This window comes from Mycteria americana, chromosome 2 (assembly GCF_035582795.1).
Source record: "Mycteria americana isolate JAX WOST 10 ecotype Jacksonville Zoo and Gardens chromosome 2, USCA_MyAme_1.0, whole genome shotgun sequence".
Taxonomy (NCBI): domain Eukaryota; kingdom Metazoa; phylum Chordata; class Aves; order Ciconiiformes; family Ciconiidae; genus Mycteria; species Mycteria americana.
In genome coordinates this window covers 122,637,647-122,654,521 of record NC_134366.1, presented here as the reverse complement: position 1 = coordinate 122,654,521, position 16,875 = coordinate 122,637,647, and the positions used below count along the sequence as shown (strand labels likewise).

At 36.5% G+C, this 16,875-nt stretch overlaps 1 protein-coding gene across 2 annotated transcripts in view; it reads left to right on the top strand.

Moving 5' to 3' along the window:
• The window catches only part of ROCK1 (Rho associated coiled-coil containing protein kinase 1), a 94,531-nt gene that overhangs the window by 42,183 nt on the left and 35,473 nt on the right, over window positions 1–16,875 (top strand). For both annotated transcript variants that reach the window (XM_075494456.1, XM_075494457.1), the window contains 11 exons: window positions 2,563–2,647; window positions 4,512–4,656; window positions 4,945–5,083; window positions 5,961–6,052; window positions 6,276–6,435; window positions 9,072–9,138; window positions 13,254–13,342; window positions 14,954–15,002; window positions 15,579–15,714; window positions 16,094–16,185; window positions 16,314–16,560. In XM_075494456.1, coding sequence (XP_075350571.1) covers window positions 2,563–2,647; window positions 4,512–4,656; window positions 4,945–5,083; window positions 5,961–6,052; window positions 6,276–6,435; window positions 9,072–9,138; window positions 13,254–13,342; window positions 14,954–15,002; window positions 15,579–15,714; window positions 16,094–16,185; window positions 16,314–16,560 — 1,301 coding nt within the window. The remainder of the gene's footprint in view (window positions 1–2,562; window positions 2,648–4,511; window positions 4,657–4,944; window positions 5,084–5,960; window positions 6,053–6,275; window positions 6,436–9,071; window positions 9,139–13,253; window positions 13,343–14,953; window positions 15,003–15,578; window positions 15,715–16,093; window positions 16,186–16,313; window positions 16,561–16,875) is intronic.

Genomic DNA, 16,875 nt, shown 5'->3' with positions numbered 1-16,875 from the left:
ATAGCAGTAGTATTCACTGTTAGGAATTACTAATTCTCTGCTCTGCATTTGAAGCCTCAGCTGGCATCAGTGACCCATTAAACAAGAATCTGTGAACAATGTGAGAAAAATCTCCCAGCCACATGTTTTCTTGTAAGGGGCAAGATGGAAAATTGAGGTGCAGAGCAAAGGGACTTGGCTTAGTTTTGTATTATGTACTTGCCCTAAAGTGAAATGTAGTCACTTCTCGGTTAGGTTGAGAAGTTTTTTCTTTTTGATATTTGAACTTTTATCTGTTGTGAGCTTTCAGTTGTATTAACTAGGAGCAGAAGAATAATTTTTACAGCAGAAAATACAGGAAGAGTTTGAGGAAGACCTAGTATAGAAATTGTCAATTTGTAATTTGGCCAGAAGACCAGTGTTAACATGTAAGTTTTTGCAAAAAAGCAAAGCAAACCAAACTACTAATCTGTTGCTTGAATAGGATCTGGAGCATCATTAATTATGTAGCTATGCTACATCTAATGGATAAATTGTCTGGCTGAAAAAACCATTTGTACACATGTATTGCAAGCTTTAGAAAGCAGGCATTAGAAGTTGCCAGCAGCACAGCAAGTTTCTTTCCTGAAGATTTAGATTATTTTGACATCAGTAGATTTTTTGGAATTTGTTTTCCACTGGAGTTAGTCTATTCAAATCTGAGGAATGAAAGGAAACTGATGAAAATGTGAGCCCACTGCTTAATAGATCAGGGACCTAGTGACAAAGGACATGGAAACGGCTGAGGCTGCTGCCTTTGCCTTAGCCTTTGTTGATAAGGTCTGCTTTCAGGCTTCTCAGGTCCCTGTGCCTAGTGGCAGAGGTTGGGAGAGTGAAGTATTACTGTGGCAGAGGAAGATCAAGCTGAGTCCCAGTTATGCAAACTGGACATATACAGGTCCAAGGCACCAGGTGGGATGTACCAAGGGTCATGAGGGAGCTGGCCAGTATCCTTATGATACTTCTCTCTGTCGTCACCTTTGAAAGGCTGCGGCAATTGGGAGATTCCCAAAGACTGGAAAGAAGCAAATGGCACACCCATCTTGCCCCGAGAAGGGCGAGGAGGGGATGATCAGGGGAACTGCAGGCTGATCAGCTTAAAGGCAGTCTTGGGAATCTTATGGAGTAAATTATCAGGAAACCATTTCCAAGCATGTGGATGGGAAGGTGATTGGGGCCTGCTTGGATTTACCAAGGGTAAAGCATGCCTTACCAACCCAGTTGCCTTCTGTGATGAGATGATGGGCTCCACTGATGAGGGGAGAGCAGTGTGTGTTGTTTGTCTTAACTTTAGCAAGGTTTTTGATGTAGCCAGATTGGAAAGGTACGGTTTCAATAGCTAGAACAAAGGGTTGTACTCAGTAGTACAATGTCCAGCCAACAGTCTGCTACCACTGATTTCTCAGAGGGTTGATACTGGGGTCAGCACTATGTTTTCATTCACAACATGAACAGTGTTCAGGTGAGACAGAAAGCATCAGTCATCAGCTGCCCAGCAGGACTTTATAGAAAAGGTGGAGCCAGACTTGAAGTTGCACACCAAAAAGTTGAAAGGCAATGGATGACACAAGTTGCAGCAAGGGAATATCTAGCTATTCATTAGGAAATATTTTTTCACTATGAGGGTGGTCAAACAGTGGAAGAGAGTCCTAGAGAGGTTGTGGAATCTCCATCCTTGAAAAAAATTCAAAACTTGACTGGATTTGACCCTGAGGAACCTAATATAATTTTGAAGTTGAGTCTAACTGTGTTAGCTGTACTTTGATCAGGCAGTTGAACTAGGGGTCTTACAAAAATGCCTCCCAGCCAAAATTATTCTGTGAGTATACTGATACATTTCCACTGCACTTCATTTCACAGTTATGGCCAGAGTTCTCCTTTGAGGTCCCAGAAATATACTTTCTCCTGAAATTCACGTTATGTTTTCTTGATAATTGTTTCCTACTATTATTCTGCTTCAGTATATTTAATAACATTAGATATGCTGAACTTTACCAGTTGCTTTATGAAAACTTCTTTTCTATAACGGAAGTACTTTGTGGAAACAGCCATAAGGCAATACTCCTTTTGAGCCATGGAAAAATACTTGTTCATATTAATACAATTCTGAAAATGACATCCATTTGTTCCCTTAAAATAGAAGTGGTACAGAGAAGGAGCTCTGTTTTCAAGGTCTGTTTAAGATAGCTAACTCAGAACCAGAATGGATTTTTTTCTGTAGCTGGATCCTAGCAGAGAGGTACTTCAACCAGTGAGTTGCATGTTTTTTAGGGACTTGAGGTTCAACATTGATGTCCAGATTTGTTAGATTTGGTGACTTAAGACTGTGTTCCCACATCCATTATAATTTTTTAAAATGTTGTAGTTCAGCAGTCTATGTCAGCAGATACTTAGAGAAAGCAGAAAAAAATGGAGGAAATAGTGGTGCTTTCATGTTGGTGTTTTTCCTTGCAATGTTGCATCTGAAGAATAGTTGACTATTATTGTTTCCATAAGTTAAATTGATTTATTTACTTTTAAGCAAATATATTTTTCTCCTTTCAGAGATGTGAAGCCTGATAATATGCTGCTAGATAAAGCTGGTCATTTAAAACTAGCAGATTTTGGTACTTGTATGAAGATGAACAAGGTAAACATGTTTTTAATTTCACTTTTCTGTTTGTGAAAGGAAAACATACTTAAAAGTGAAAAGAAAATATACTGAAAACTTTTTAGCTAGATGAGAAGAGTCAAAAGTTCCAGTCTGTTCCCATTACTATTCTTTATGCATCCTATTCAATGACAATGTGCAATGCAGAAATGGTTCTTGAAGGAGGGACTGTATCAACTTCTGTACTATTTCCTAGAGAAACTTTCTGAAGTCAAGCCTTTGATTGTCTCTAGATCCTCTGGACTATCTAAGTCTTTGGTTATCAAAAGTTAATGCGAAGAAGTGAGATTATTTTTATGTAGTGTGTCAGTAACGAAAGAATCAAAACTGATGTACACGTTGCTGAATCCCAGTTGTACTTATTAGCTGTATGCTGATGTAGCAAAAGGGAAAATGTGAAGGAAACGGTTTAAAGAATGTCATAGAATTACTGATTTTTTAAAAATACATCCTGAGGTCATTAAACAAAAAGTATTTTACAACAGTATTTCACATACTGTGAAGCACTGTTGTTCCCTACACAAAACTCTTGATTGGTTTATGTCAGCTTGCACATATATATGAGGAAAACAATCTGAAATACGTGGTACTTAGAGTCTGTGTAATATGTACATTGTGTTCTCAACATATTCCACGAGCTTTGAATAAATCACTGTATTTAGCTGCTTTGCCAATGAAAACCAAGTGCAGGTTATGTGTACAAATTCAAGGAGTTGCCTCAAGTCACTTCAGTGGAATAGCTGACACAAAATTTGGCTTTATTTTGACTTATTACAGATTTATCCTTGACTGATTGTGTTCTTAACAATGAGGAATTTTGAAATATAGAAAAACATTATCCTAGTGTTTAAGCTGTAAGTGCCAAAAAAGAAAAAAAAAAATTACGAAACTTTGCTGTATTAGCTTTGTACTTGCTGTATTTAGCTTTTTGTATTATTTGTTTTAGCATTACAGAAGTAAACTTGCATCAACGAAACGTTACATTTTATGCTGTTCTAAACAAAGCTAGCTGCATAGTCTTGAGCCTAGTCTTGGGTTCCTCTAGGCTTTTGAAAGAGAAGGGTTACTCTGTGGGAGAGAAACTGCTCAGCATAGGAGCTTAATTTAGGTGCATTCTGGATTTGCTGCATATGCAACACTGGATTTATATTTGTTATATTTACTTAGTTATATATTTTTATGCAAGTTTTTCTACTGATCCATTTCTAGGAATAGCATAGGATTATTTCGGAAGTGCCTGAATGGCACTGGAAAGGGACACGTGGTTGCAGCTTCAGCATTCTAGGTGTGACTGATGTCTGTTCTGCTAGCCCTTTCTCAGGGGCATGTCAAATATTCTTACCTGTTAGCTGTTTTGAAATCTGTCTGTTTTCAAGGCTCTGTCTACATTTAGTCTTCCTGGCATTAAGTGTATTGAGTCAGAGGTGAAAATCTTGCACTTTAGCTGATCCTGTCAGCAAAATCCCTGATGTTGACCGATTTATGCTAACAGAGGAGCTTTTCCTGTTTACAGTATGTCCTTTCGGTATATGACACATTTATACTGGCGCGAGCAGGAGAGGCTGTGCGGTGTTTACAGGGCCTAGATGCAATTCTGATTACTTCTTGGATATTAACTGAGGTTTTTAAAGTAGCTTTCACTGTGCTTGACAAATCTGATGCTTTGTTCTGGATTTAATAGCTTAGAATTTTAAAATGTTAAAATACCCATTCAGAAAAGAACTATTTGTTGATGAAAGTTGATGTTGATCTGTTGATGTTGCTTAGGCTGCATAAACTCTTGGAAATGGCTTGCAATTTTGGATCTTATATTTGGGCCTGGCTATTTTCCTCCTCTTTGTAGGAAGGTATGGTACGATGTGATACGGCTGTGGGAACACCAGACTATATCTCTCCTGAAGTATTGAAGTCCCAGGGTGGCGATGGTTACTATGGGCGAGAATGCGACTGGTGGTCAGTTGGAGTCTTTTTGTATGAGATGCTTGTAGGTGAGTAGTAAGATAATCAGAATTGACTACACTACTTAACTAGACTCCATGTTAAAATCACTGTTGTTTTTAAGTGTTTAATTCATTACTCTTCTGACATAATCTGTAGTTTACTAATGATGGTATTTATAGAATATGTTTTAGAAATATTCTGGCACAGTTCTCAAACATTTGTCTTTGCCTATTGTTCACTTAGTTGCTTCCATTGTTGCATATGTAGTTCAAATATTATAAAACAAATCTACAATACTTTTGATCTGCTTTTTAATTTTTTCATTGCCTTTTCAGGTGATACACCTTTTTATGCAGATTCTTTGGTTGGAACATACAGTAAGATTATGAACCATAAGAACTCCCTTACTTTCCCTGATGACAATGAGATTTCTAAAGAGGCAAAAAACCTTATTTGTGCCTTTTTAACTGATAGGTAAGATTTAAACTTTACTCAAAATGAAAGTAAGCCTTTGTTAAGAGAATTTCTTCTCATGTTGAAAAGACATATATACATATTTGTTTTGTGTGGGTTTCTAAACTGCTCAACAGAAGTGAGCATTTGGGAGAGGAGTTGCCAATGGTTGCTGCTGCTCTTTACAGTAGTAGCATGTATACTGGGGGAAGGGAAGTGCTGCTACTATGGGTACGTCTACCTTATAAATTTAGTTTGAATATGAAGTATTAGTCCTTAGTAACAGCTACTGTTACCGTGGTCTGTGTTGCACAGTGTTGAGGGGCATGCAAAACGGATTCCTTTTGGATGAAGCTAAAGCAAAAGGTGCATTTCAGGAGTGCCCCTAGCTCTTAGTGGGCATTCAGGATCAGGGTGGAGTCGGCCCAAAGGAAGCCCATCTGAAATGCGGGTATTAGGTCTGTTTCACTTTGTGAGTACACTCCTGTTGTATCCACACTACTTATTAATATAAGCATAACCTTTGCCTGAGAACTGGTGCTATGAAGGAGGGGGGCTGCTGCATTTGCTGGGCTGCATGGGATTCAAACAACAGCATGAACTCCTAGAAAAAGTGGAACCTAGCTGTTGCTTGGCAGCTGCCTAGCCAGCCTGTGATGGTGGAAACAGTAGCAGCAGGACTTCTTATGGACCAGACTTAAAACCAGACTGTGTTCTGAAATGTAGCTGCTGTGCTCCTATAGATATCTTCATATGAGAACTTTGAGATATGTCTATTTCTTACCTTAGTTTGAGAGGTAATTTTTTGTCTTTGTTGTTAGATTATGCCTTAGAATGAGTCTTTCCTTCAGAATAGTTTATTTAATCTTCCATGCCTAACCAGAACGCTCTTTAACAGGGAAGTGAGGCTAGGACGAAATGGCGTAGAAGAAATTAAACGGCACCTTTTCTTCAAAAATGATCAATGGGCTTGGGAAACTCTCAGAGACAGTAAGTATAATGCTTTTCTCGGAGACAGTGATCTGGCTTACTTATGTATTATGTTAGAAAAAGGACTGCCATATTTCTTTTTAATGGAATTTAAAGTTTATTTACTCTGTGCCAAGGAAGGCGATTTCTTAGACACCAAAGAGAAATTCCCCCCAAAAATTCTTGATTGTGTCACTTGAGTAATACAATGATCATTATCATACTATTCTGCTTTTTTTTCTAGCCGTAGCACCAGTTGTGCCTGACTTAAGTAGTGACATTGACACTAGTAATTTTGATGATCTGGAAGAAGACAAAGGAGAGGAAGAAACATTTCCCATACCAAAAGCATTTGTGGGCAACCAACTTCCTTTTGTAGGATTTACATATTACAGCAATCGTCGGTATGTATGCAGAAAGCAAGCTAATGGTGTATTGTTTTGTCAACACTGTTTCTGATTCTTACCAACCAGTTTTTAGACACAGACCTTTTCAGATTTTTATTAATGATTCAGAATCCTAATAAATTAAACTCTTTTGACACTTCAGTAATGATAACCAGTACTGCTAGTCATCAGTACCTTAAAATATCACACTGAATTTGTGAATGTCTTATTCTGCATTAAGATTATTATATAGTGGTGCTGCAGAAGCTAAGCAAGAAAAATCCACTGTTGCTGCTACTAGGCAGAGCTGCCTGCAGAGCACTGAATTATATACGTACAGTCATGAATCAGGGATATGAATGTAACTTTGTTTTACTGCGAATTACTGTTCCTGAGCTGTATATGAAGATTCCATATTTTACATCAGTGTTTTAGCATGTGATAAATTAAACCCTGGCTTACTAGAAATAAAATATTTTCTACTTGCCTGTTATCTGCTTCATAATTTTTCTTTTTTTTTTTTTCCAAAGAACTCATCCACTGCAGAGTGAGATTGTGATACCTTACAGTTTTCACTGTTTCTTAGAAGCCTTTAAATTACATCAGTTAAAATTATATTAATTCATACTTTCAACAGTCATTATTATTGTAGGCACTATGGATAGCTATATCTACATTCAAAAATCTCGATAACTTTTTCTTACTTTGAAAGCTGCTGCTAATTGTGGTGGATGTCAGTCAGGCTTAAAATGGGCTAAAACTTCTAGTAGACCATGTCAGATAGAGACTATTAGTTTTAATGGCATTTCTGGGTAGGAAAGCCTTAAAGGAAATAAATCTAGTTTTCGTCCTTGGATAGAAGAGGAACCACTTTTCCAAGCCTGTGGTGAAATTCTTTCCATCTCTGTAAAGAGTTGGATTTGTTGTTGCTTTATGCATAGTAAGGCGTAGAAGGACTTGCAAGCTTTGCATACAGTTTGTGTGAGTTCAGCAGTTCAGGAATTTCACCTACTGTTCTGATTTTAGTTTATAATTTAAAAAGTCTTAATTTTTGCCTTGCAGGAAGATTTTGGAATATATTATCAAGAAGGTGAAGTAGCATACAGAAGCTGGTTAATAACAAAATTTCGTCTCTCCCCCTCTTCCTTCTTGGGGGACAGTATCAGTAGTTTAGAGAACTTAAGTGGCTGTGTTTTGTTGTCATTGAAGAACTCTGCTACTAAATACCATCATAACTTACTAGAACTGAAATGCTGTCCTAGAATTGAATTTTGTCCCATAATACTCTGCTGGTGTGATAGTCTTGAAAAGTCTGAAGTGACCGTTCATACTTTTGCTGAACCTGTAATCCTAATTTTTATTCCCTTTTTTTATTGAAAATACTTCAAACATTTAAAAAATTGCATATTTAGAAAAAGGTTGTACGTTTATCTCCACCCTCCTTCGATTTCATCTTATTCATGTATACTGGAGAGTTTAAAGAAGCGGAAATCTAGGAAAATGATGTGACTTCTGTCCTTAAAGGAATTATACAGTCTTTTAGTATAGAATACTTTCTAAAGCTGTAATCTCATTGATTGTAAACTAGGAAATATGGTGGTTTATTACTGAACTTCACCTATAACACAGATTTTGGAATACTAGCTGAGAACACTTTGCAGCCCTATCTGACTTGCGTGTTTTCTTCTGGATTCTGATGGAGCTGGTGCTGTGCCTATTTAAATATCACATTCTCACAGCTCAACAGCCCTGGTGTGCAAAAATATGGTGGCTTCTTGTACTCAAGACAGCAAGCCCATTTCTGTAGGGAACTGTTCCATTTTCTCTTGGTCATTTGATTGTCTGAAAGCAGTCTTGATGTTTAATTTCACCTTAGCTTTGGAGATGTCTTTGATTTTACCCTCCTTGATCTTTTGGAGAGGTTTTTGTATATGTGAAAATACGCATGTGAACAAAAAAGATGATGTGCCCATCTTCCTCAGTTCACGTGTTGGAGTTTTTCCTCACATAATCCAATGCAGCTAGAGATGCTTTACATCTCTCTTGATCGGTTATCAGGCCAAGAATATCACGTCAAATACCACAGGAATTTGAAGATAGTAATTTGTATTTATTTACCTGACTTCAGAATCATGACAAATAGAAATTTGTGGTATTTTTAGAAAACATGTAAAATAAGAACACTGGCTTCAGGGCAAACTTTGTGTGTGGAACTCTTAGTCACTTTGTTGGAAGTTACACAATCTCTGCAGAGTTCGCTTCATTGCTGCTACTTGCTGCGTAAGTGCCTGAGTAAATATTTATGGGATAGAAGCCAATGAGAGTGTTGTAACCATGGAAAGCAAAGATTTTTTTAATGGCTATTAAAAAAAAGAAAAGTGGTTGCATTAGTATTTGGCAGAAATCCTTTTTTTTGAAGGACTTCTGCATTTTTCTGCTTTACCCTTTACAATAAATTATGTGAGGTTTTCAATTAAATGTGCTTAAATCTTAAAGTATAATAAATACAGAAATGAAAAAATCTGATTATGTTACTCTCTGTTTACCCACATTTTGGAGCAACAAATCTAGGGGTTATGTTTTAGGATGATTGTATTCTGGTTTTTCATAACCTTTTAAACAACTCTTAAAATAAAACTTTTTAAATGTTACAGGTATTTAGCTGTCTCTGCAGAAAATTCCAATGATAACAGAACAGGCTCCAGTGTGGATAAAAGTGTGGTATGTCTCACTGATTTTCAACTTTGTTGTATCCTATATGCAAAGAATCTATTGCATATATGGGAATAAACTGTTTGAGTTCTAATTATTTTAGTGCTTGGAATATGGGAAGTCAACGCATAAATTTTAACTGTTTAGTATGGCCTGCCTATTAAAGTTATTGGAAAAGCAGAATTTCAGTTCTTCATATAACATTGGTTTTCCTGAATTGAGATAAAATAGCTGAAACTGCATACTCTTTTTGTGGAACTGGATTCACAGTTTTTATCCTTAGAAATGTCAAAGTATTTGTGCAGTATTTTTAGAGTGCCTTATCAGTCCCAGGTGTACACTGGCTTTGTGGCAATCATGGAGTCTGGATGTGAGTGTGACGGGAAGCTTGGGCTTTCCAGCAACCCTCCAGTTTAACTCTAGAGCTGGACTTCCTGTGAACTAAGTGGGAGGTGGCAGATAATGTACCAAGCTTGGGTATTCTGCTCCTTCCCAGAGGTGCCCCACAAGCTATTGGGAATTGGGTCACTGAGGATCTGCATTTATAGAGTAGTTCACCTAGCAAGAAACGTTCAGGAATTCTTTCAGTTACTGCTTCCCAAGCTTCTTGGCAGTCAGGTTTCCAGGAAGGTACGCTGAGGTGTTGGAAACAAGGCCGGCTCGGATTCTGTGTAAGTTCTGGTGTAAATCAAATTATTCCCTTAGAATGGTCTGATATCTTACAAATTACGTTCTTTCCAGAAGAAAACACTGTGAAAAAATTGATAATTAACTCTAAAAGAAATCTTCTTGGCTTTGACTATGATTTACTTTGGTAGTATTTTGCTCTGTTATGTTTTCCATTTAAAGTAGAAGAGAAGCAGATATCGATGCATGTTCCCTTTTCTCTTAAACTTGGAATATAAAGGTTTTAATGATATATGGTTTTACCCAGAGAAAATTTGTAAAGGGCAGGGGAACTGATTATATACTTTATTGGGCTAACTGAATTTATTAAGCATTGACGTGTCTTGATTTCTTTATGTATATTGATGTGTTCCATAAATTTTGTTTTCCTCATAAGCATTTGGCTGTTGATACGGTAAAATTAAAAACAGAGCCAGACTTTCAAATATTTGCAGATACTTAAAGCTGTGTGCTGGCCTTTGGTTGACTTTGAAGAGAGTTACTGGATGGACTTGGCATAATTAGTGGGCTACAGGCACCTGCATGTAGTTAAAGATCCCTCAAGAGTCCTGTCCGTATTGTCAGGTGTATTTGAATGTCTTGTGATTCTAACAGTTTTGGGAGGTGAAGCTCTGGAAGGATATGAGTGATATAGAGAGGTTTAAATAAATGCTAAGTCTTTACTACAAGGTAATTTTACCCCACAGTTCTTTCTCAGCTGTTTTTCTTTCATTACATGCTGCAATGAAAATGGTAATGTTGATACATGGTTAGCAAATTTATTAGTTCTGGAAATATAACACAAGATGTTACCTGGTCTATCTGCATTTTGGCATGGTAGTGAGTGTCTTCTGGATCGAGTGCCAGAAATTTCCAAGAAATTAATTGTGTTTTGCAAGTGTGTAAAACTTCACAGAATTAGGCCATAAATTTGGAGAAAAATGGAATTCGGTGTCCTTTAATTGAATTTCAAACCTCTTTGAAGATCTGATTATTTACTTTGGTTTAGTGCTACCGTAACCACCTGTAAACAGTTCAGATATTAAGAAAGAGGAGATTAACAGATTCCTTTGCACTGGGTCTTTGGTTTTCGTCATGGTTCAGGGTGCAGAACCAGACACACTATGCTGTGGTGATTAAAAAAAAAAAAAAGTATGGCAGTTCCAGAGGGATTTTTCTTGGCTTCTCTGCTGTAGGCAGGCTTTTCCATATTCCTTGCCTCCCCTGCGTCCTACTCAAAATGGAAACTGAGAAGAAACTAAAACATAAAGGAATGCTTTTGTACTGAGTTAATTGTAACTCAGGATTTTCTTAAGGTATTATTTAGTCTATTGATATCAGATTGTGCAAAACTTCTCTGGAAGCCTGTTGTCTTGTACTAATGTAATTAGGCTGCTCAGCAAGCTTAGATAGGCCCCTTGGGGTACAGCACTATAAAGCATCCAGAAACAGAAAGAAGCAAGAGGAGGCAATAGAGATGCAAACTATTAGAAGCCAATACAGAAATGCATCAGTTGCCAGATGTCCTTTTGGACCGGTTGCTCATCCATCCCATTTAGTTCCTTTATGCAGCCTGTCTGGAAGGTCTATAAAATGACTAACCAAGAAATGGAAGAGCAATTATGTTGAAACTTATTTACGCTTTATTTTTGTGCAGTAGCTGTGGTCCCTTTTTACTAAAGTGAGAGCTAGCCTTTAAATAGTCTTGCTTCTTGATTTCTCAGTGGTTCATACCAAGGAGATAAATGTGTTGTGTACTGGTCCTCCTTCCTTTTTCCTCCAAGTTTAGATTTAGGGGCCATCTCTGTGGTTTTTGACTACAGCCATTGTCTCATCCACCTGGTGTTATGTTGTATGTCACACCAGTAATTGGTTTTCCAGAGCTGTTCTGTAAGTGCTGAGAAGTCTATTTCTTCCAGTATTTCCTTGCTCTCTCAAGGCTTTGTGATAGGTAGTGGTAAATATATAGAATAGAGTGGTGAATATATAAAATACGTAGTTTCTGCTTAGTCCCCAGTTGCCATGTCTGTGTTCTTCCTCTGAAAACTTCAGAGCAACTTAAGAACGTGAAAGAAAGAAAAAGGAGGAAATGAGAAAGGATCTATCGTTCTTGAGAGCACCTGAGTGCTCCATGCTTTATTTCCTACTACAATGAGAAGGAGAACAGATTGAAAGTAGAAAGCAAGAAAAACACCTGCCTGGAAGTAGGCAAAAATAATGTCACCTATAGCTTTGCCATTTAATATGGATAAAGCATGCTATAATATGTCTCCAAACTGAAATCTTAGTTTAGGACTGTACAGAGGGCAGTCCTTGTTGAGAGCACGTACTGTTGCTATCGAGAAAAAATGGAGATAAACGTAATTTGTCTCCTTTTTATGATCTCAGTGAGCAGTTCTAGTTTCTCTAAGCATATTTTGTGGGAAAAGGAAAAAAGGAAGAGGCATATGTAGGAGGAACTGTTCTGTTGCTCCTTTTTCTGGGATGATTGTGCAAAACGAGTCAGGCAGTTGTTAGATTTTTTGAGGTTAGAACAAGGAACAAGAAAGCAAAGGGTCTGAACCACTTGAATATGTTGCTTTGAAGAGAGTCTAGGTTAGGACTGTAATTCTTCTCTATGCAGTTCCAAGAGTGTTGAGGGAAATGTGGGAAAGCTAAACAAGGCTGAAATCCTGACAAGATCAGCAAAAAGGTTTAAAAGAGTGAATCAGCATGGGCTTGATTTAATGAGCTTCCTCAAAGTTGACACCATCTTGTTAATTGAGGATTTTGCTGATATTGGAGTGGGACTGTTGTGCCCAGAGATGAAGTAGAAGGTAGATATTTTGAGACTACGTGAAAAGAATGAATTTCTGAATTTATCTTGCTGGCAAACAGTACATGCTATACAGTAATGTTCTGTACTAACATTTTAAGTTTGTTACTATTTTCAAACCTTAGCACAGTGCTAGCTGTAAAAATGATCTGACTAAATAGATGTTAAGAGCATTTTCCCCCCATTGCTAATAACTGACAGGCCTAGTTCTGCTTCCTGAACTTGTTGAGAGCTTGAAGATGCTTTGCAAAATACATGTGGTGGTTCATGCTAGAAAAAGAAATTTTGAGACTAATTAAAATGCTTTCTCATATCTTTGCAGTAATGTCTTTAGGGTGATTCTGAAGATACTTAAAACAAAGAGGATTTGACTTAGCTTAGCCCCATGAATTTTGACGGAACTCAGAACCCTAACATTTTATGTGTGTTCAAATGATAAAACTGTGTAATATTAAAGTTATTTCTTTGTAATTGTATAAGTTGTAATTAACTTTTTTAGAATTTTTTGGGGGGAGATCACATTTTAATAAGGTAAAAATCTAGTGTTTAGATAGGAGTAAGCTGTAATACAACATCAGCACTGAATATTCTGAACCTTTTAAATTTAATGCATGTTCTTTCATGTACAAATATATATTTAAAGCTGGAAAATATGCAGAAGATGATCTATGAGTTGGAAGAACAACTACATAATGAAATGCAGTTGAAAGATGAAATGGAGCAAAAGTGCAGGTGAGACTTTGAACTTTTAATTGTTTACATAATTTAAATACATCTAACACCTCAGTTCTGTATTACTGCTTTAGGGATTACCAGAATAACACTAAGAATGGTACTGTAGTTCTCTAAGGGGGTTCCAGGCACAGGTTTAAGTCATTCTAAAACAATATTTAAATGGTTTTCTTGAATATAGTATGAAGACAATGTTTTTTCACTGGCACCCATGTAACAGATATTCTTCCTGAACACTTGAATGTTTGAGTTTACCCGAAATCTCTGAATTCCTATGTTTTATTGGACTGAGGTTCACAATGATCACGCTGATTTTTTTAAAAACGTAAAATAATGTATATATGACATATATTGGATTATTAAAATTAACTGCCTGGTTTCTAAATACATGGTACTTGTCGGTAAACCACATTCCTTTTTTTTTTTTTCCTGTGACTGACAGATAAGAACAACTCTTTGCTTTCTAAAGTCTTATTTCTACCATGTTGAAGAAGTAGCTACATGAGAATTTGCCTATTTCTTGCAGCTACACTTACGAATAAACAGTTAGAATTTAGAAAATTTCTAAAAATCAGAAATTTTTACTCAGATTCATGCAAACTAAATTCCCCTTCAGTTAGCTTCTCCTTTTGAAGTCTTGTCCTGAAGGCCTAAATAAAGCCAGGAGGCAACACTAGGTATAGGACATAGGAAGAATTTAGGCTTGTGAATTAGGACCATACTGTGTAGCTATACAAGCTACTTATGTGGGAACTGGTAGCCAAAACGGTCTGGTGGGAATTTAGACTGTGTGATACTGCTGCTTACTTAAACACAACTTCACTCTTCACACATTCTGATTGCTTTCCACAAGCAGGACGTACATTGCTTGAAAGATACTCAGTAACTGTCTTCCTGCAGTGCTGCTGAAGTTACAGAGCACAACAGTGTGTCTTCCGATATGTCACACTGTTTACTGCAGAGTTAGTAGATAGGATATATTGCTGTAACTGCTCCTTATTGTACCTGCCAGGTAACATTGTCTGGGTCCTTTTTGTTATCTCTTTGAAGAGGGATAGCTAGCTACAAAAATGCAATGGATGTGTCAACGTTATTGCCAGTTAACTGAGGTTTTACTATGCACTTAACCTCACTCTCTCTATAGTACTATGTTCTAATACATTGCTTCACTAAAGAGACTTTAAAATAATATTATTCAGATATCTTTATCCATAGCAGGGAGCTGTCTACTATTGAATTAATGAACCATTTTAGGTATTTGGAAAGTTCTCAACTAGAGGAAGTTTGAGCAGTTCACCGGGGTATTCTAATTTTAATGATAGCCTGTTGTGTACATACACTGTTTTCACATTTGCAGAATAAGGGAGAAAATGTGGTACCTAAAGTTTTGCATATATAATCTACAGCAAAGTTGATAAATACTTAATATATTTTACAAATTATTGCCAGTGATTGATTGTTTTCTTCAATTTCAAATGTTTATTACAAGATAGCATTACCCAAAGTGTAAATGTTCACTTTAGTAATGGTCCCAAATTATTTCACTAGAAAAACACTATGTATAATGTATCCTTCTCAAATAGCTCTTAAATTATTTTCTTTTATTTTTAGATCTTCAAACATAAAGTTAGACAAGATAATGAAAGAACTGGATGAAGAGGTAATTTTTTTCTGCACTAAAGCTTTCTTAGTTGGGTAAAAAATGTGGATAGTACTTTCATGATTTAAGATATTTCTTCTGTGACTAAAAATATTGTTCTGTGTTTAAATTTGAGACCAAACCATCACATTTCAATACGTAGGATTGGGGGATATATTTTTATTTGTACACATTTTCAAAAACTTTTTCTTTCTGCAAGTCACACTGAATTCTGTTTCCTCTGCTAAATGTTTTGCTTAGTCTTGCTCATCACAATTTCTCTGAAGGTTATAAAAATCAGTTACTCTGAAAATTAACGTACAGATGATTTTCTATTGAGTCCTCATGTTGTTTCTTAATAATAATTTTAATAGTTACTTACATATAATCATGTTAATGATAACTTTTCTGGCAATTTCATAAATTTGTCATGTAGAAGTTAAACAGCCATCTTTTCTGAAAACCTTTTCAAGGAAGCCAGAAACTCATTCATTGGAAACGATGCATCAGTTTCCTTGATTAATTAATTGCAGAGATACTGGTTCAGGGATTGTTCCTTAAAATGTAAATAGAAAATACCAATGCTTTTAATTTTAGGGAAATCAAAGAAAGAACTTGGAATCAACAGTGTCTCAGATTGAGAAGGAAAAGATGGTATTGCAACATAAGATAAATGACTACCAAAGAAAAATTGAACAAGAGAATGAAAAAAGACGGAATGTGGAAAATGAAGGTATGCCATGTTGTCCAGTTGACACTGATGAGGTGTATGATGTGTTTTGGGGAATAATTTACTACCTTAGCATCTTAAGTGCTATGCAACTTTAAAGGGATCTTTTCAAATAATGAACGCAAATTTAGAGTTTATTTTTATTTGAATTTTAATGAGAACACTTTATTTTTGTCTTATTTTCAAATTCAGTTCTCTACAGTGTGGATTGTTGTTCTGCAAGCACAGAATTTGACCTAAAAATGTGTACAAGAACCAAAAAGTCAATGAAAGACCTATTATATGCCAAGAATTTATTGGAGCGTGTTTGTGTAAAAAAAACAAAACAAAACCCTAAGGATTTCTTTTAATCTGATGTATTAATGGTGTAATTTTTCTTTAGTGTCCACACTAAAAGATCAGATGGAAGACTTGAAAAAAATCAGCCAGCATTCCCAAATTACAAATGAGAAGATAACGCAATTACAAAAACAAGTATGTTGCTTCTGTTCATTGTTTTCATTATTTCTCAGATTTGAGAAGCAGTATTGAGCATTCAGGTATAACAAAACTGGTCCCATTAATTTTTATATTTGAGATTCTTGTCTGTTGTATTTTAACAGCTAGAAGAAGCAAATGATTTGCTGAGGACAGAATCGGATACAGCAGCAAGACTGAGAAAGGGTAACACAGAAATGAGCAAGTCATTAAGTCAGGTAGAATCACTGAACAGAGAACTGCAGGAAAGGTGCAGAGTTCTAGAAAGCACAAAACTGCAGGTGGAGAAAGATTATTACCAACTGCAAGCAGCTTTGGAGTCGGAACGAAGGGACAGAAGTCATGGATCTGAAATGATTGGAGAACTACAGGGTAATTCTTCTCTATTTATACTTTACCAAAAAAGTTGTGATAACCCTGCATTATTAAATAAACTACAGTTACATAAAGAGAGGAAAGCCACCCTGCAAATTGAGTGTGACTTAATAGAACAATTTCTGAAGACTGGATCTTGCTTCCCGATCATGTCTGAGTGGCTCTTGGGAGGGAGAGTATCAAAATCAGAGTAGGAAACCACTGATTGTAAGTTTATGGGCCTGCCCTGACTAAAAGTCTGAGTCCAGTAGTACAAAAATATGAAAGCTGATACAGTGCTAGAGAAGACACCACACTCTGTCTTACTGCCTT